Source organism: Danio rerio, chromosome 5 (genome assembly GCF_049306965.1).
Source record: "Danio rerio strain Tuebingen ecotype United States chromosome 5, GRCz12tu, whole genome shotgun sequence".
NCBI lineage: Eukaryota > Metazoa > Chordata > Actinopteri > Cypriniformes > Danionidae > Danio > Danio rerio.
Genome location: NC_133180.1, coordinates 31,808,854 through 31,830,393, shown reverse-complemented (window position 1 = coordinate 31,830,393; position 21,540 = coordinate 31,808,854). Strand labels below are relative to the sequence as shown.

Below are 21,540 nucleotides of genomic sequence, written 5' to 3'. Positions count from 1 at the left end.
ATATATATATATATATATATATATATATATATATATATATTTTTTTTTTTTTTTTCTTTCTTTTTTTTGAGATTGCCTTGTTTCAGCTTTGCCTTCATAGGAATAAATTACAGTGAAATATTTTCACATGGAAAACAGTTCTTTTAACTTCATATTCAAAATATTACTGTTTTATTGTATTTCTAATGTAATAAATGCAGCCTTGGTGAGAGCTGGAAACTTCTGTTCCTGTATCTTAGATTTGGAAAAAAAGCTAAAAAAAAAAAAAAGGCTTAAAGGGCTAGTTTACCCAAAAATACCTCATCATTTATTCTCTGTCATATGGTTTTAAACCTTTATAAGTTTCTTTTGTTGAACATAAAAAAAGATATTTTAAAGAATTTTTTGTTTTTGTTTTAATGCTCGTTTCTTGCACCCTTTGATTTCCATAGTAGTAAAAAAATACTATGAAAATCAATGGGGGCCAGCTACCAGAATCTTTCAAAATATCTTCTGTTGTGTTCAACATAAGAGGGAAACTTAAATAGGTTCTGAACAAGTGAAGGGAGAGAAAATTATGATAGAATGTTCACTTTCTGATGAACAATGACTGTAAGGTGACATGCAAAGCAAAATATTAACTCTAGTTGACTCAAAAAAATTGCTGTTTATTCAAACAATTTAAAATAAGCGAAAACAACATAGGTCTTGGTTTTTAGAGCAATTGAAATGTTTTATGTACTATATATATTTACATTTTTAAAAAGTAATATCTTAACTTTATTTCTTCATGTTTTGAAGTCATCTTTCTCTTGTTTGTTCAAACTACTTATTTAAAATAATTTGAAAACCTAATTCTTAAGGGTTTTTTAGGACAACTTAATTGTTTTATATTTAATACACTTAAATAAAAAAGTAATAACTTTATTTCTTCATGTTTTTAAAGTCATCTTTCTGCTGTTTGCTTAAACTACTTATTTAAAATTATCTGAAAATACAATTCTTGGGTTTCTTAGGACAACAAAATGGTTTAATGTGTAATGAACTTACTTTTGGAAAAACTAATGAGTTAGTTTCTTCATGTTTTCAACTCATCTTAATATTGTTTGTTCAAACTACTTATTTATACTTATCTGAAAACACAATTCTTGAGTTTTTTAAGACAACTTAATTGTTTTATGTTAAATACACTTATATTTTTAAAAAGTATGTTAACCTTATTTCTTTATGTTTTAAAAACTCAAATATATGCTGTTTGCTTAAACTACTTATTAAAATGATTTGAAAACAATTCTTGAGTTTCTTAGGACAACGTAATTGTTTTATGTTTAATAAACTTACATCTGCAAAAACTGAATTAAGTAAACTTCTTCATGCTGTATCGACACAAATCGATTGTGTTGAACACAGCAGTGTAAACTACTGAAAACAGATTAATTGTGTTGATAAGCCTGGGGTGCTGACAGTACCAATTTTAAGCATACAGTACAGTGAAAATAAACATCAGACTCTGTCTGTTATGAAAGAAGATACAGCATAAATCCACACCCATTACAAATATTCCAATGAAATCATGCCATCATGTACAGGTTCATGCCCCGGGCTGATTTGTGGGAGTTCTGGGTGGGAGGTATTTTCAGAAAGACCTGGAGTTACCTCAGAAGGTTAAAGACGTCCCTGAAATATGCATGGTAAGGAAAATATAGAGCATACATAAAAATGAAATGGAACGCAACAGCAAAGTTCATTACTTTGTGACAGGAATCCTCTTTTTACCTTCACATCAGATACTTAAACTCCTAAAAATGTTTGGAGTGAGTTGACCTCAAATATTAGAAGTTTTGAATTTTTTAAAGTAAAATATTTGTTCTGTTTGACTGCAAACTAGGAGGTGTGCTATATTTATCATCTACAATAATATTGTAATGATATTCAAGCAGATATTATTGCATCAAGCGCTTTTCATAAAAACAGAAAACAAAAATATATAATTATATTTATAAGAAGTTATATATATTTATAAGTGATATTTTTGATATTATAAAAAAATAACACAAGCCTGAACATTGTTTGGAGTGCTAAATATGAAGAAAATTCCTATGCTACAGTATGCTGTTCACTGCAAAAAATAAAAAAAATATATATAAAAAAAATATATATATATCTTACCTAGATTGTGTCTTGTTTTGATTAAAATGTCTAAAATAAATGTAATCAATAAGAACTTCTTAGACAAGCAAAAAATATTGTCTTGTTTTTAGAAATAATCTCAAAATTAAGTGAGTTTGTTCTTTAAAAAAGGCTAATTGATCTGTCAATGAGTTAAGCAAAACAATCAGATTTTTAAAAATTTTTTGCTTACCCCATTGGCAGATTATTTTCCTTGCCAAAAAAAAAAAAACTAGCCAGAGCAGTTCCATTGTTTCATTCTTGAATGAATCTGTTCAGGAGAAGGATTTGTAAAAGAACTTCAATGAGTCATTAATAAAGACAGTCATTTTGTAAATAAAGCAGCCATTTTAAATTGAACTCTTTTGTTGAACAGCTCAATGAATCGCTTACATTATTTTAATCTCTGACAGCCATTCAACAAATTAGCATTTAATTGTCCCTTACTAAAGAATCCCCGAAAATGCACATATAATATTTTGTGGTGATTCACAGTATATTAGCGCTGGTCAATAAATTCAACTAAAAGTCTGATAAATCAAGAACCACTTGAGATGTGCTTCTGCAAATTAGGACTGGTGCTTTCAACATGACATAGCAGACACACTCTGTAGACTTCAGATCTACAATTTTTAAATATGTTTTTTTTTTTTTTTTGCTGCTGTTATGGGCTTTAAAATTAAATCAGCGGTCCTTTACATTTGTTTGCATTTTGATTTTGTAATTGTAAATATCAATAGTTTTTGGTCTATAGCTTAGTAATTGATGTCTCTATATAAAGTGTTATCATACCAGCCAAAATGTACATATCAATCCATATCTTTTGCTTGAGCTTGAGTGATGTCCAAAGATCTCTTTCATATCACGTATTCACACAGGCTTTCTCTGCAGCCATTTAATTCTAAGCAACTTAGATACAGATCAACCTTAGAGCGGTCTGTCTTTAACCTTTCATTACAGACTGATGGGTCCAATAGAGAGGCTTCTTTAAGTCACTGAGCAACCGTGAAATAAGATGGGCAGGCGAATGAGAGGGGGCTGAATGAAGAGAGCAAAAAATGGTCAAAAAGGCAGAATGTAAAAGTGATGAAGAGCAAAAAGGAGTCCATAAAACAAAAGGAGTGGAAAGATGACAATTACTGAAATATTGAGGAGAGCCACACAGATGAAGGGCTTAGAGTTTAGATCACAGAGCTCAGCTAAATCCTGTCAAGTCATTGCTCTGGGCGGCTTGTCTGACTGAGGTCTATTCACTCATAAATATCAGTAGACTGTGGATCTTCTCTGTGCTCCCTTAACCTTTACACTTCAAAAAGAACACAAACAGACTGGTTACTGCTTCACAATGGCCAATTCACCAAAAAATGCTAAATCAAATGGTGGTTTGGTGCACACACAGAGAGAGAACTTTTGGATCTATACATTAAAAGCAACTAGATTTCCAGGCTTAAATGGTGAATTAGATTTTTCTTCTTTTTTGTAAATTTTTTCTCTTATTTTATATGATCTACATACTTTCATTTTATATTGTTGAATATGTATTTATGTATGTATTTGTATGTGTATGTACGAATGTATTTCTGTGTGTATGTGGGTGACATGGTGGCGCAGTGGATAGCACTATCGCCTCACAGCAAAAAAGTTGCTGGTTCGAACCCCAGCAGGGTCACTTGGCATTTCTGTGTGGAGTTTGCATGTTCTCCCCATGTTCGCATGAATTTCCACCAGGTTCCTCCAACCCAACACTGGGTTGCTGCTGGAAGGGCATCTGCGGCGTAAAACTCATGCTGGATAAGTTGGCGGTTCATTCCCTTGTGGCGAACCCCGAGTTCTCCAAGTATATGTGTGGGTTTCCTCCGGGTGCTCCAGTTTCCCCCACAGTCCAAAGACATGCTATATATGAATTTAATTAACTAAATTGTCCGTGGTGTATTTCTGTGAATGTGTGTATGGGTATTTCCCAATACTGGGTTGCAGCTGGAAGGACATACGCTATATAAATGGCAGTTCATTCTGCTGTGGCGACCTCTGAAATAGAGACTAAGCCGAAGAAAAATGAATGAATGATGAAAAAACAAACTAAAAACTAAACTGCTCTGCTGGGGTTTTTTTCAAATCGATCTTCGCAGGCCTACTGTTATCCATTTAAATACAGGAAGTTTATCCATTGTTCAGATGACCTTTTCTCTGATGACATGCAGTGTTCGGCTTGAGTCTCAAGCTTGGAAGATTCTCATTTTATACGGAGGCCTAACAGAAATTATGTCAATGCCATTATAGTGATGTACACTCTGCTGAAGCCGTCACTGATACTGCACAGAGTGCTGTACGGCAGGAATGTGTGGACAAGATAGGGGAAAAAAAAAAAAAACTGATGAAATGAAAGAATGACAGAGAAGGAATGAAAAACTCATTAAGACTGAAGAAGCAATGCAGCTAGAAAATTTAAAATGAACTCAATTGAAAATGGGCAAGCATTCCTGGAGTCTTGGGACGGGCAGTCGCATGGCTGCACATGCAGATCTGTTTGTTCCCAACCAATAGCTTTTATTCCCAGCACATGCTGTTCTGAGATGAGTCAGGCTATCATACCCTCATAACACTTGTTTCAAAAGCACAAAAATAAATAAAAAACACTACATTTTTTAATGTCTTTGCGGCTCCCCCGTCGCTTAGATACTGGCGACTTTGTTCTCATAACATGCAAAAAGTCAGGAAAGCTGAATGCTTAAAGATTTTAATATATTCAAAAAGGCACACAAATGAGTTCAAAGACCGGGCTGATCTCCCCGGAGTATTTCCATTGCACCACTGCATTTGTCCAGCCCACAAACACACTCTCACAAGCTGCTTTCTGGGAGGTCTAATGCAATATTTTTATCAGTTTTGAGTGCTCCGCAGGATTCCAGCGGTTGGAAGACTTGCTCGCCTTATAGAATTTAACCACGGTTCAGACAAACACACAAAAAAGGATGGATGAAAGACACAATGATAGATGACATGAACAGAGCTCCCAAAGCTTGGGGAAGACTCTAAACGCAGATGTATGGAGACAAAGAGCATGAACACAAAGAGCAGAGCAGTTCATGTGTGTGTTTTTGTGAGTCCCTGACTGTTCGTTGGTTTGCAATATGTTATATTCCTCTTACAGAGCGGCAGGGGGCTGGAGAGGCTCGACCGTGGCCCCTGTTGTTTCTTGAAGTCAGACGGAAAGTTCATAAAAAGGTAAATTCATAAAAGCCAATAAGAAAAACAGACGGTGCTCACCAGTTTAACAAGTCAGGCTGTTGGAAAGTCTGGAGTCCTGCTCAGCAGAACCACAGCACAATCATTACGTCACAGCGAGAGGATTGTTTATCTGCTGTATTCTACACACTCCAAACTTTTGAATGGTAATGTACATGTTTAATGAAATATATTTGTTGTCAGTACCAAAAAAGAATGCATTAAATTGGTCAAGTGACAGTATAGACATGCATAATGGTAATGTTTTATGAAAGAACCAGTGTTTCCCCAACCATAATATTAGCAGGGCGCCCTGCCTTCCCAACGGCTTTCCTCGCCCCCCTTGAAGTCAAGTTAATTGTATTTTATATATAGCGCCAGGTCAGAACTTCTTTTTAAAAAACAAGCTAAATAGCCATATGTAATATCTTATTTACACAACAGCATGTGATTTCTGCATAGCCTACAGCAGCTACAACACAGGCAAATGATAGGTGGTTGAACCATACTGTAATGCTTCTTTTCAAAGTATAACTCCTCTACCAGAAATACTATTTGTGAGCAATTTCAGCGTTATGGATGTGTCATTTGTAGTAAAATCTCAAAACATAAATTCACAAAGAAAGTATATGTTAACATTAAATTGAAACATCGGTTTATATTTTCCAGAACAACAAAACAGAGTTATGGGAGTAGAAAAATATCAATCTGTAAAAAAAAAATTATATTTTAAATGATGGAACATACACCTGCGTTATGGATGTGATGAACAAGGTTAGTGAGTTTACAGTATTCAAAATAATTTGTAGAAATATTTTATTTTATATTAGAAATATATTGTTTTGTGAATTAAACTGCACAACCAAAAACAAATACTGCTAATCAAAAGGATAAGAGTCGGCTCTCTATAGAACAAAAACAATTGATTTTATGTTATTTTACATTTTTTTTTGCATTTATGAGGTAAAATCTCTGTTATGGATGTGACAGATGTGAAATTGGCACTTGTGTGATCTTGGTAAATGAAATGGAATAGTTTGAAAACATTGACAGAAACATTTTGGCGTATTTTTATAGTACTGTAAAATACTTGCTTACACAAAAAACACAGAAATGGTTTTGCTACTTGGCAAAAACTTACTTTTTTCATGTCAAGGTTGACATTTGCATGGAATTGCTCTTATTCTAATAAATAAATTATTCAAAATATGTGTAACTTCTAAACAGAGTTTTTAGAATTTACAGCTAACTTCTCGGGAAGGATTTTAGTGAGCTGAGAAAGTAAGACGGCTGTAAGGCTGTCAGCATAAACTCGAAGATGATTTAATTTCATCCTGTTTGCTCCTCGTCTCGCACCCCTTTTTTCTGCATCTTGATGGTTGCATTTTTAAGACCATGTGTGAATCTAAAAAAAAGTTGCTCTGCTCTGTTCTGTTGTGCTTCATCACTTTATAATGTGTCCTTTATAGGGATGCTCTGATCAGTATTTTTGCAGCCGATACCAAGCACCGATTCCTTGTCATGGTGATTGGCTGATGCAAAGTACTGATTCTGATGCTTCATGCTTTATAATGAAAATTAATGAAGAATGTTCCAGATAATCCCTGAAACATGTCTCTTATAACCATTTACTGTGGACATGTCATGGCCAGAAACAGCTTTACAGAACAAAAATAGATAAAACAGATAAAAAAATTGGTAACAAAAATTATTGAAAACGCAATTTAGAAACATTGCAAATGATGGAATAATCATTTAACATGTGCGCACATGCGTCTGTCTGTAAAATTGTAAACAAACACTTGCGATTGGTTCATGAGATCAGAGAGATTGGGAAGTACTAATCAAGTCATAAAATGTGATTATCGGCCGATATCGATCTCCAGCGAATTGATCGGATCATTACTGTTAATGTGCCATAGGTCTGGTAGATGAGACCCTAAATCATGTTATACCTGTTATACCTTTATCTTAATAGAGCAGATAATAACAAAACTACCTAAATTAAAGACTTGCACCTAATTTGATATAGAAACAAATACTGTACAATTGATAAACTTTCCGAGATCTACTGAATCTGCAGAGACTGCTGACAGCACATGAAATGTCTTGGAGTTTGTTGACAGGGTTTATTTACAAAGGCGCTTTAACTTCTTCACCCCATCGATTTACCTGCGTTCTCTGGTGGTGAGCACCAAGGTAAATGACCTTAAGCCACACAAATGAGTCCAGGTGAAGGTTTTACATATATCATTTGGCTACAAAGACAGACTTTTAAAATTGAAAAGGGAAGATTAAAACTCTCTCTCTTCCGTGCTCTGATCATTGACAATCATTTAGTGAAATTTGAGGTTATAGTTCACCAAAATGCAAACTCGACATGACAGATGATCTTAGCATTTCATTCACTCTCAAGCTCTGCATTACCTCACCGACATCATTACCTATACCTGCTATAAAGCGTGTGGTGGGGTCTGGCTGCCATAGTGTTTATTTTGATGGAAATTAAACAACATTTTTTTGTTAAGAAGAAAGAAAGTTACTTACAAAAGACACACAGGCTGCCAGCAGCAGAATCCTCACCAGGAGGTCCTCAAACTGCTCCACCACCAACTCCCACAGAGATTTACCTGGCAGAGAGAAAGAGACAGAACAATGGCTATGTTTACATGGACACCAGTTATCTAATTATTTGCCTTAATCTGAATGAGACAATAATATGATTAAGGTGTTTACATGAGTTGCTTTTTGAATGTTCCTTTCATGATCCCGTTTTACATGTTATAGTACATAATTCCATTAACATCGAGTCAATACGCTATCCACGTTTCCTCCGGAGTTTCATGTAATTTTGGGTGTTTTATTTTTGATTTGTCGACTTTAACTGCAGTTTGGGACTTTCACTTTCATTTAGAAACATTTCAAGCATGCCCCTGTGACAAATGAGATATTGGATGTGAGTAGAAACTGCTGGAGGAGTGCACTTTTAATGAAATTCGATACTGCACACCGTATAGAGAAAAAAACCCTCCGCATTTCGCGATGAGGGTGTCTGTAGTCCTTTACTGACTTAGTAGGTGCAGATAATAGTGTCAAACAGTATCTATTGATGTGTCTTTATTAAAACAATCACCCCAGGTGTCGCAATCAAATGTAACATATTTTTTTTATGTTGTTTTTTAAATGCAAGAATTAATGGCTATTTTTTCTTCCGTAGGTTAAAGAATAGTTTAGTCTAATAGTTTAATGAACTGGCATAGGGAGAATACACAGAGCACATGATGCATATTCAGGTTTCGGCAGGATTCTTCAAGTCAAATTTAATACTTTTTAAGACCCTTTTAAGACCCTCATGAATTAAATTTTGGACTTATACAGAGCTAAACTTTAAGATTTTTTTTCTAATGGGCCAGTTACTTCTGCAAATAGTTTTTTTTACTAATGGAAGATCACTTAAAGGGATGAGTTGCTTTAGTTTTCTATCCTTTATTAGGGAATTTAACTTGCAGAATTTGCAGTAAAAGTATCAATTGTGAATTGTCTCTTTTTGCAATAAAAACTTTAAATATATATTTTTAAAAAGTTTATATGGATTATTGGTGATTGGGTGTTGGCTCGATTGGGTAACTTTACTTGGACATAAGAAAATTAAGACCTGTTTAAAATGATTTAAGACCGACAACCCAATATTTCAGTCAATTTAAGACTTTTAAGGCCAAAAATGTAGCTTTTTAAATTTAAGACATTTTAAGACCTTGAGGATCCCCTGATATTTCATCAAGTTTGTACAACTACAGTGTTATTTTTTTTACATTAAATGTTGACAGAACTGAGTTCAAAGTTCCGTAATAGAAATCTGCATTCCAGTGGCTATACCGCTGGAGCTGCAGGACCCGACCAGATTTCTTGCGGCACGGGAATACATTTTCAAATAAAGCACGGGAGTGGTTGGTAACTGGTGTAACTTTGGACGGGAACGGGCGGTCTAACAATATCGCTCCCGAGCACGTGTATGTGTGTGCGTGAATTTACCTTGTTTGTTGCTGTCTATGTTTGTGTGTGTCCGATGAGAGAGAGCTTTGTGCTGTGTGTGTGTGTGTGTGTGTGTGTGTGTGTGTGTGTGTGTGTGTGTGTGTGTGTGCGCGAATGAGAGAGAGTGATGCTGTCTGTGCGTGTGTCACTTGCTTGGTGCTTATGTGTGTGTGTGTGTGTGTGTGTGTTTATACAGACAGCTTGTTATAGGCTGTCTGGACTCTGTATAGCTGGGTGGTTTTTGGTTTTGTTTTTACCCCGCTCTTTAGCGGGAACTGACGCGGCGTGTAGAAAACGGGGCGGGTCGGGCAGCGGGACAACAAATGCTGAATATAAGCAGGAGCGGTCGGGTTCAGACTAAAACCTGGCGGGAGCGGGATTCAAAATTAGTCCCACGCAGATCTCTATTCAGTAATGCAATTTAAAAGTGCAAATAATTGAAAACCTGTGAATCTGAAAATACAGGAAACTGAATTATTAGATATTTTTGGTCAAAACTAAACAAGCCTTTGTTTTATAAACAGAACGACAAACTACTGAACATGGCAAACCAACAGATGCTCAGACTGTTAGAATGTATGTGTGGAGAATAAAATGCATCTGCGACCTTAATCAAGAACAAAACGTTTGTATCATTCCAACACACTTATGATAATGCATGCTACTTTAAAAGGCTATGCGCTGAACTGTGCATGTACGTTACATATGCACAAAATTATATATACTGTACTTTAGTAGACCACAAAGTTGATATGTCAAAGTTAACAGAATGTCTACAGGGGACCATCAAAATAAAGTGTAACCCATTAAATGCAGTGCATGTGTGTATATGCCAAGTCTTAAAGTTTATCTCTTTCTAGTAAAAACAGAAAGACGGAGGCTGTGCTAACGGTGCAACTCATAAAGAGAGAGTGGTAACAACATGATGGAAAGATCAATATTTACCTTCTTCGGCTGGGAGCTCTGTCAGTCAAAACACAGCGAGGCAGTCCGTAGTGGAATGAGAGGCAGGGTATGTAGAAGAGAGAGAGAGAGAAAGAGAGAATAAAACAGAGGGTATTCTGTTAGAAATTTGTGTTGTTTCATTTATATTCACAGCTAGGTGTTCTGCCTGAATGTTAAATACACAGAGACTGTAAGAATGCAGATTAGCATAAAGGCAATTATTGATTTAGGATTAGACGACTGCTTGCTGCAGAATAGATAAGAACACCTATTTGCGGTACCTGAAAAAAATTGTCCTACACACTGCAGAAATAAACTGTAATAACTTTGCTGTCATCGAACAAACAGTTAAAAGTTAATCTTTAAAACTGGAAAGATTTAAACAAGGCTGCTAAATGTAATATTTAATGTTAAGCAGTTAAAGTAGCAACATATATACTATACTGCAAATTGCAAGATTTATCAAAGTAAAACAAATTATTCAAGATGGAGGCTCGTCAGTTGTTGTAATAAAATGGATGGGATTTTAAAAAAAAATATATATATAGGAGAATTCGGCATTAATCAACAGCATTCATTAGGACAGAAGTGAATGGATTAGGGTTATGGGGTTAGAGTTGTTTAGTATTTTATTATACCAGGGGAGAATAATAAAATGAGACTATGCCAAATAACATAAGATATATACAGTAAGATGAATCTAAAAAATACATAGGGTAAAATTCAATTAATTGTAAACTTAATTGCAAATATTTATCAAAACAACCCATTGTTTTGTACCATAAGGTCTCTAAATGCAGTTGTAAAAATGATAACTTGGATTATAACTTGGTTGACATTTACAAACTTAAAAAATTATCAAAGTATAGAAAAACCAATCATTAAAGCAAATTACACACACGCTCAAAATACATTTTTTACAGCTTGTTCGAACTACTTCTATAAAATGAGAATATACAATACAATTATTGAGATTTGTTTGGGAAAGCTGAACAGTTTTATGCTCAATCCACTTAAATTTTGAAGTTAACTGTCAGAGTTGTGTCTTAGGTTTGTTTAAGTCTTAGCTTTGTGACAGAACTCTGACACTCTATTCCAACACAAAATGCTTAATTTAACTTAATGGTTTACAAATTTAGTGGACTGAACATAAAACAATTAAATTGGCCAAAGAAATTACAAGAACTGTGTTATTTCATCTCATTTTTAAAAATTAGTTTGAAAAAGCACCATTTTTTGAGTGTATATGTCATTTGTGTGGGGCATGGCATTCGGGAGTTCAGTGGTTACAGCTTTGTGTCAGGATCTCATGCTCCATGTCTGTTTATCTGCTCTGTTTGTTTTTTTGTTATTTTGCTTTTGTCTGACATTCTTGTTTATGTCTTTGTATGCGGTTTGTGTTTGAGGCTGCGTGCTCATGTCAGTTTCACATGGTTCTTGTTTATTGGCAGTGTGCTATGTTTTGTGTTAGTGCGTGGCCATGTGCTCACTTATTAGTCAGACCCCGTCCATTTGTTACCTGTTCATTTTGTTAAATTGCCTCACCTGTCCTCCTCATTTGGGCTTTGTCTGCTCCTCTATTTATTCTTCCAGTGTGCTATTGTCTCTTGCTGACTCATTTGTGTTATGTGATGTTTGATTCCTGTTTTTCTTCCTGGTTTGGTTTACATAAAATGACTAATTACTAGGGCCAGGCAGAATCTGCTGATATTTTTTGCTATTTCTGCAGACAATTTTGTAAAACAAATCTGTGGATTTATGTGGAATGATTTTAGAAGTATTATAACTAAAACCCTAATATATCAAATAAAAAAATTAAATTAGGGAATGAATTTAAAAACCGAATAAATATACATTTACAAATAGTAAATAAAAAAAAAAGTAAATACATAGACTCAATGATGGGCTAAAAATCTGCAGATTTCCGCGTGGGCCTACTGATTACCCTACCATAGGTTTTTTGTTTAACCCAGGCTGTTCTCGGGGCTCTGTGTCCATTTTATGTTATTGTTTTTTTGTTCGTTTTATTGTTTGTTCTTAATTAATTAAGTTTATTTTTATTGCAGATCTGCATCTGTGTTCTGTCCTTACACCTGACATTAACTGAATTGATTTGTGTTAGAACAATATGAATTAATTGTGGAACCCTGCATTTTTTACAGCGTAACATTATACTGTAAAGTAGAAGAAATACATTTTCTTTATTATTTTCATGTTATTTAGGGCATGGTAAATGGATGAAGACAAATTCTATAGAATTTTGTCATATTTGTCATTTGCTGGCAGTATTGTTCTAGAGTGTAACACTAATTTGAGGCAATATTTCATTCAGTAAATATTACATTACAATGTTTGATTTCTAAATTTTAAATTTTCAGCTTTTACTTTGACAAAGCACAGATGACAAGATGCCACAGCAGAATAAACCACCAACTTATCCAGCACATGTTCTATGAAGTGGATGCCCTTCCAGCTGCAAACATCCATACACTCTCATTCACACTCATACACTATGGACAATTTAGCCTACCCAATTTACCTGTAGTGTATGTCTTAGGACTGTGGGGGAATCCAGTGCACCCAGAGGAAACACACACGAACACGGGGAGAATGTGCAAACTACACACAGAAATACCAGCTGACCCAGCCAAGGCTCTAACCAGCGACCTTATTGCTGTGAGGTGACAGCACTATCCACTGCGCCACCGTAAGATGAAAATTATCCACCATAAATATAATTATAAGACACAAACCCTTTCAATTTAACACAATCAAATCCATTCAACATGATGTGGGCTTCTTTGAGCGTCCATAGTGATATTTAATAAAAACCACAGCAGGTACATCAGAAAACGTCTTGCTATATATAAAGCCCAACCATTACACACACACACGAATATATATCATCTGTGGTGGATAAATGTACAGATGGACCACCGACTGCGATGGCATTTGCCTACTGCATGTGCTTCCTGTGAAAGAGGGACAGTTTCATGATGAAACCGACATTTCTGGCATTGTGCACGAGTCATAAGACATAGATGCGCGCTGTGGCCTACACACTGCCATTTAGTCACTTCTAGAAGCTTCTTCAGTCAGAGCGAGTGGGAGCCCAAGAGCATGTGGAGAGTGTGGGAGGAGCTTCACACACACATACTGTACACACACACACACACACACACACACAAACACATCATAATTACATCACAGATGCCCTCTTTGTTGAAGCTCTACTCTGAAATCTTAAGGATTTGCAGTAGTAGTGTGAGGGGGTGAAAGAAGCCTCATTAATGAGCAATTTACACCTTCGCTGCTTATTACGGCTCACTTTTAGAGCATCTGACTATCAAGGGCTTTCATTAACTTACTGATACTGCTTAACAAAAGGTACACAGACATGAACAGGAACAGTTTGTTTCTGGGAGAGCGTTCATGAATGGACCAAAGAGAAAGCACAATGGAAAATCCTTGGAGCCAACCCAAAAGATAGTGAGAGAAAATACAGGGTGTTCCTGAATTCCAGCAACCGTGTGTTTATGTGTGTGTGCTCGGGTCAAGCGTTGTGCAGACACTATCGGGAGTTTCCCTGTTGTTCCGCTTAGAAGGAAAGCCTGCACGCATATTAATTCTAATACACAAGAAAATGTCCTTTGTGTCTGGCTTGGAGTTTTAGAAAGAATGCTGCTAAACTAGTAATCATACTTGTTGGGTTTACTCTTTACAAAAACCATCTCAAACGATCAAATAAACAGATATTTTGAAAAGTATTCAAAAGGGCTGCATGAATAACTGAAAAAAGATCACAATCTCAATCCCACACAATCCTAATCCAGCATCTCTACGATTCAGCCAATAATATTTACAAGTTCGAGAGTATTAAGGATAACTGTGACTAAATGTGAGAAATGTGACTAAACCTTTTCTCTTATAAAAAAGTTTGGATTATCACATTTGTTTCTGTTATGCTTTATAGCAGAATAATGAGAGAGATTTTTTGAGAAATTGTTATAACATCTCTTGAAAGACAAATTTACATACAATAAGATTATTATGCCTCTGAAAAAGCTCAGACGATGGTGTCAAGGTTTTGGAAGTTTCTGATTGGCTAATTGACAACATTTGAGTTAATTGGGGGCACGACTGTAGAATAGTATTTAAGGAAAACCTCAAACACACTGCTTCCTTGTGTGACAACATGGGAAAACCAACAAGCCAGAATCAACAATAAAAGCCAGATGACAATTTGCTAAATTACACTGGAAAAAAAAAGGAATAATTTTTGGAGACATGTCCTGTGATCTGATGGAACTAAGATTGAACTGTTTGGCCATAATGACCATTGTTACATTTGGAGGACAAAAGGGAAAGATTACAAGCCTAGGAACACCATCCCAACTGTGAAGTTTGGGGGTGGCAGCATCATGTTGTGGGGCTGTTTTGTTGCAGGAGGGACTGCTCCACTTCATAGCATAGATGGAATCATGAAGAAAGAACATTATGTAGAAATACTGAAGCAACATCTCAAGACATCAGCCAGGAAAATAAAATTTGGCCACAATTGGGTCTTCCAAACAGACCATGACCCTAAGCATACTGCCTAATGAGTTAAAATGGGCTTTAGGGACAACAGAGTGAATATTTTGAATATTTTGGAGTGGCCATCACAAAGCCCTGACCTCAATCCTATAGAAAATTTTCCATTCTCTCATTATTCTGGAATTTAGCAAACGTATATCATTTAGGTATTCCTAATGGACCTAAAATAGTAAATGTTTACTATGATTTACCATCAGACATTTTTTTTAAAAATGGTTATGTTCCTTTTTTTTTGGAGTGTATGTATTTGTCTGGTTTTAACTGTTTATAAACAGGATTATCTTTATGATGATATAACAAATTGTGGTTATGCTTATGTGGCATTACAAACAACAAATGTAGCGGAAGATTAAATAACTTACTGTGTATTTTTTTGCATTTTAACTCATGTTTACTGTTCATTTTTCTTTGCATTTTAAAATCATGGGTCTCTTCATGGTTTGTGTCTCATTTTGTGAGCCAACTGACAACAGTTGTTCAATCCCTTTTTTTTGCCCTGCTCTGCCGGCCATGCCCACTCATCCCATTGTTTGCAGCGCCCTACGCCCCTCATATAGCATTTTTTGAAAAAAATTGGAGGTAGGCTTGAACTAGAAGAGAGGGGTTTCGTGGCCCTTTAAAGAATGCTGGCAAATGTACGACTGGTTTCTCAATACAAGCACAATAAATGAACCTAACTGTTCTGAGATTTGGAATAACATTGGTTGAAATATTGGTTTTTATTCCATTATATCGCTATCAGACAAAGACATGCTGGAAACAGGGCAAGCCAGTCATGACATCATGATTCCTTCATTGGTCAAGACTCCGAGCAGCTGAGGGAAACTCAACATGTGAAGTGGAAACCAAGACGAAACTGACTGGAGACGTGTAGTGAAATTACACAGCCGAAAGTACCAGGATTCACATTTCCCTTTCAAAAAAAGGCACACTGCCAAGCAATCTTAACACACACACAGACCTGCCTTCAATAACAGAATTTCCAGCAACACTTGGGAAAAAAATTGACTCTAAAAACACAAGCAACATGTTTACTTCATGATGTTCAGACTTATTTACATGTTAAGGTGTTTTGTTTTTTTTGCAATTGAATGTGTGAATGAGTTGGTTCAGATGCAGCAGTGAATGAGAAGGATGGAGAAAGGTATGAAAGAGTGTGTTCTGCTTTGAAGAACAGAGCAGATTCTTCTCTTCATCTTTCCTCGGGCTATAAGATCTGTCTGTACTAGAGAATCTGGAGTCGAGAGCTCCGTCTGTGTGATATAAGCTCACTGATATACTTCAAAAGTCCCAAGAAACAGTGAGTCATTCTTGTCTCTGTAGGGACTCTGTGCATACATTACAGAAAGCAGGAATATCCCATTCAGTTGTCCTTGCTCTTCTCTCTGTTACCAGCTTCAGTGTACAGATTCAGAGATACTTTAATGCAGTGATTTTTTAAACATTTAAATGCCAGTAATTTGCACATATGATCATGCCAGAGACTCCTATAATGTAAAGGCAAAAACAATAAAAGGGTCAAAAAGAATAATCTTTTTAAATATATGTTAATTATAAAATATTAGTTAGATAGTTTATCTCATTTAACTTTTTATGTAACAGTTATTACAATCTAAATGGCATTTATTTGTTGTTTCTTTATTACCATGCATTTATTTGTCGCAATAATGTTTTTTGTTGATTAAATGATTACGTATTATTCATTTTGAAAACCTTGATTTAAAACCACAATACTAATCCTGTAACAGAAATTAGAGCTGAACGATACTGGAAAAATCTGACATTTTGATATTTTGTTTTGCTGTGATATATATATATATATATATATATATATATATATATATATATATATATATATATATATATATATATATATATATATATATATATATATTGCAATATGAATATCATTTCAGCGAATGACTTGAATAGCTCTATTTGGAAAGATCTCATTAATTTAGATCGACTAGGGTGATCAAATCGTTTTCTATGCCTTACATATTGCATAAATTAAGCATAATTGAATATGACAGAGGATAAATAAAGCTTAAATAATCAGTGTATTATGGTTATCTGGCCTAACAGTATTCAAATATAAAAATTGAACAATCAAAAGTAAAATAACTTGGTCATCACTGTTTAAATAATTGTATATTGTAAATAATCTAATCCTGCAATGTGACCATTGTAGATACACACATTGCGATATCGATGCTCAAACAGAATATTGTTCAGCCCTACCAGAATAACTACTTAAAAATAGGCATTTCTAAATATTCTAGTACAAAATATTCATTTGAGTCCTATGCCCTAAAATGTCTTAATTTTCTCTTTAAAAATGTGGTATTCAAATTTCTATACAAAGTCCTGTATACGTTGGTATTTTAAAAAATTACAGCATTTCAGAAATGCTGTTAAACAGTTTAATGCTAGTGTAATTTAAAAAATATATATTTTAAAATATTTCTCGCTGCGGCATTTGGTGATAATTTTAAGGTGAGGTATGTAAGTTTGACATCCGGTGGTTGAACTAGGAATTGCACTTCTGAATCAAAACAAACGCAAGCCCAGGTTGCCAGATTGAGGACAGGAGCAAGTGATTTAAACCTCACACGTGAACAACAGAAAACGTTCGAGGTTACTAAAGTAACCCTTCGTTCCCCGAGGAGGGGAACGGAAGCACTATAAGTGGATTTGATTTGTAAAATCCACGCATTGGGAGGTTCGGTTCAGAAGCTACTCATCTGAAAGAGTATTGAACGGGCCAATTAAGAATGAATTGGCAGCGCAAGCCTGCGCAGGTGAGCGGCATAAGCAATCAACTGAGTATATAAGCTCACCTGGCGCCAGCAGACGCTATCCTTTTTAAGCTGAAGAGACTTTCAACAGCTAAGGGACAGTCATTATGGCGACGGAGTATAGTGCTTCCGTTCCCCTCCTCGGGGAACGAAGGGTTACTTTAGTAACCTCGAACGTTCCCCTTCGGGGGGAACTTCAGCACTATAAGTGGATTTGATTTGTAAAATCCACGCATTGGGAGCCCATTGAAAGCGCCATAATGACTGCACCTTACCAACACCCCCGATGAGGAGATAGTCAAGCAAGCGTGACGCACCCGCATCATGGGGGGCGCGGTCCTCCAACGTGTCCCTGGCCCTAATTTATCCTACTTCAACAGAAGTTTTACGGATTTATATATATTTTTGGGAAGTCGTGAGCATCTAGATAATTCTAGGAAAATACGACAGTACGTTGGGAAGCGTGCAATCCCGATAGGGAGGACGCTGCGGAGGCCATCCGTTACCCAAGGGGGGATAGATGGCAGAATTTACATATGGACTAGCCCTAAAAAGGGGGAGTACGCATAGCAAAAGAGTGGTTAGCGGGGAGGGAAGACACGGGTCCGCCCAGGGGGGGGGACTTAACCGTGGCTGAATAAGCATATGGGATCGCCTAGTGGGGACCACGCATAGCAGGCACCTTTACCCAAAACGCGGGCTGACCAGCGGGCAGACCTACAACGTAGTGGGCCAGCAAGTGACTCCTCCGCTGAGTCAGTGCTGGGGGCCACGGAGGAATCTGCAGGGCTCACCTGACGGGGAACTTTACTGACAGATAAAAAGGCGCACGTATCTCCATGTTAGGGAAAATGGCGCAGCAAGCGTGTTTCAACACCCTACCGAATTGTTTCCTCAATCACCAAGGGTTACCTAATACCCTTGAGGAAACCGGCTCCACTCGCAGATTGTAAAACCTTGCAAATGTGTTGGGTGTCACCCAGCCCGCAGCTCTACAGAAGTCTGTTAGAGGGGCGCCGCGTGCGCGCGCTCGAGAGGATGCGAAACTCCGAGTGGAGTGCGCACGCGCTCTCGGGGGACGCGGCTTATCTCGGCTCTGATAGTGAAAGAAAGGCATCCACAATCTAGTGGGAACTTATTTCGGTACGGCACTTCCCTGCTGCCGACCGTTATAACAGACGAAGAGCTGCTCAGATGATCTAAACTCTGAGTGCGGTCCGGATAATACGCAAAACGCGAACTGGACAATAAAGAAGGGCTGGGTCTGCCTCCTCCGAGGGCAGCGCTTGCAGGCTCACTACCTCGTATTAAAACGGAGTGGTAGGAACCTTGGGCACATATCGCGGGCGGGGTCTCAGGACGTGAGAGAAGCCAGCCCAATTACAGGCACGAGTCACTGACCGAAAAATGCCTCCGGGTCCCCGACCCTCTAATCGATATCAACGCGACCAGCAGAGCTGTCTTCAGGGACAGAAAGATACTGAGTCGAGGATCGAAGGGATCTGACGCGGCTTGTGTAGCGAGGGCGAGATCCTAAGAGGGCATGAGAGGGGGCGGGATGGATTAATTCGCTTAACGCCCCTGAGGAACCGGATGATGAGGTTATGCGTTCCCACGGTGCTGCCAGCCACCGCGTTATGAGAGCGGAGATGGCAGCCACGTAACCTTGAGTGTGGAGGGCGACAGCCTGCTCTCCAGCTTCTCTCGGCGTAAAGAAAGCACAACGCTGATCTGGCAAATTACGGGGGTCTTCTCAGCGAGAGACACACCATTCAGTGAATAGACTCCACGTCAGGGCATAGGCGCGCTCGGGGAGGGGGCTCTAGCCCGAGTGACGGTATTAGCCACCGCAATCGGAGGTTACCTAAGTCTTCCTCGCGTCTAAAATCTCTTCAAAGATCGGCGAGGGTGCCAGGTGGTGCCCTGTCCCTGAGAGAGTAGGTGCTCTCTCGAAGGGACTGCCAGGGGAGGGCTATCGCGAGGGAGAGCTCTGACATCCAGGTCTGGTTGAGCCAGAGGGGCGCAACCAGCAACCTGTTCCTCGTCCTCTTCCTGACCTTGCACAGTAACTGCGCGAGCAGGCTCACTGGGGGAAACGCGTATTTGCGCGTGCCCCGAGGCCAGCTGTAAGCCAGTGCATCCGTGCCGAGAGCACTCGGTCAGGGAAAGAACAACTAGCAATGAGCGATCTCGGGGGAAGCAACAGATCGATCTGGGCTTCCCCGAATCGCGCCCATATCAGCTGAACAGACTCGGGGTGGAGTCTCCATTCTCCAGGACGCAAGGCTGCCGTGAGAGCGCATCGGCTGCACGGTTGAGCTTGCCTTAATATGAATGGTGTGCAGCGATTTCAGCCGCGGATGACTCCAGAGGAGCAGACGGCGGGCGAGCTGAGACATGCGGCGAGAGCGCATACCCCCTATACGGCTGATATACGCCACCGCCGCCGTACTGTCCGTCCTGACCAGCACGTGTTGCCGCTCCAGCACCGGAAAAAAACGGTGGAGAGCGAGGAACACTGCCAACAGCTCCAGGCGATATGCCAATGCAACTGGGTACCTTTCCACAGGTCCGCAGCCGCATGCCCGCAACGCACAGCCCCCCAGCCCGTGTTGGAAGTGTCTGCTGAAACGACAACAAGACTGGACGCCTGTTCTAGAGACACCCAGGCCTGTAGGAACGAGGGGTCGCTCCAAGGGCTGAGGGCGCGGCGACACAGCGCAGTAACAGAGACTCGGTGTGCGCGCGCGTGCCATGCGCGTCTGGGGACTCGATCGTGAAGCCAGTGCTGAAGTGGTCTCATATAGAATAATCCGAGCGGCATGAAGCGGCTGCGGATGCCATATGCCCCAGGAGCCTCTGAAATAGTTTCAGTGGGACCACTATTTTACTGTCGAGCTCTCTCAGACAGTACAGCATCAGCTGAGCGCGCTCTCCGGAGAGGCGCGCTGCCATGGTGACCGAGTCCAGCTCCAGCCCGAGAGAAGAGATCCTCTGCACGGGGGCGAGTTTGCTCTTTTCTCGGTTGACCTGAAACCCCCACAGGTGGAAGTGCCAGAGCACTTTGTCTCTGTGCATAATCAACTGCTCCGAGAGGGCAAAAATCAGCCAGTCGTAAAGAAATTGAGTATGCAGATGCCCGCGAGCCGAAGGGGCGCTGAGGCACCCTCCGCGGGCTTGGTGAGGACCCGCGGAGACAGAGAGAGCCCGAAGGGGAGGGCTTTGTATTGCCAAGCTCGACCTTCAAACGCAAACCGCAGAAACTGTCGGTGGCGAGGAAGAGTGGAGACATGGAAATACGCGTCCATCAGGTCTAATGCTGCAGACCAACCCAGAGGACGAACGCACCGGAGGATGCGCTTCTGCGTGAGCATTCTGAACGGCAGCTTGTGCAGGCAGCGGTTCAAAACGCGCAGATCTAGGATTGGCCGTGACCCACCGCTCTTTTTGGGCACGATGAAGCGTGGGCTGTAAAACCCACCCTCCATCTCGGCTGGAGGGAGCGGCTCGATTGCATCCTTCGCCAGGAGGACAGCAATCTCCTCTCGCAAGACAGGGGCGGACAGGGGGCTGACCCTGGTGAATACACACCCGCGACTTGGGGGGCCGTTTCGCGAACTGAATCGCATAGCCGAGTCTGATTGTGCGTATGAGCCACCGCGAAGAGCTGGCCCGCGCTAACCAGGCAGGCAGAGCTCTCGCTAATGGACTCATCGCTACAATCGCTGACGTACCAGCAGTGGGGCAGCGCGGAGTGGGTGTGCTGATCCGGGAAGCTCGCGGGTCCCACGGAAAA

At 39.0% G+C, this 21,540-nt stretch overlaps 1 protein-coding gene across 2 annotated transcripts in view; it reads right to left on the bottom strand.

Annotated features, from left to right (window-relative positions):
- atp2a3 (ATPase sarcoplasmic/endoplasmic reticulum Ca2+ transporting 3) overlaps positions 1–21,540 on the bottom strand; it is a 101,470-nt gene that overhangs the window by 54,985 nt on the left and 24,945 nt on the right. For both annotated transcript variants that reach the window (XM_009301580.5, XM_692016.11), the window contains exons 2-3: positions 10,351–10,368; positions 7,921–8,003 (exon numbers count right to left, since the gene is read on the bottom strand). In XM_009301580.5, coding sequence (XP_009299855.1) covers positions 7,921–8,003; positions 10,351–10,368 — 101 coding nt within the window. The remainder of the gene's footprint in view (positions 1–7,920; positions 8,004–10,350; positions 10,369–21,540) is intronic.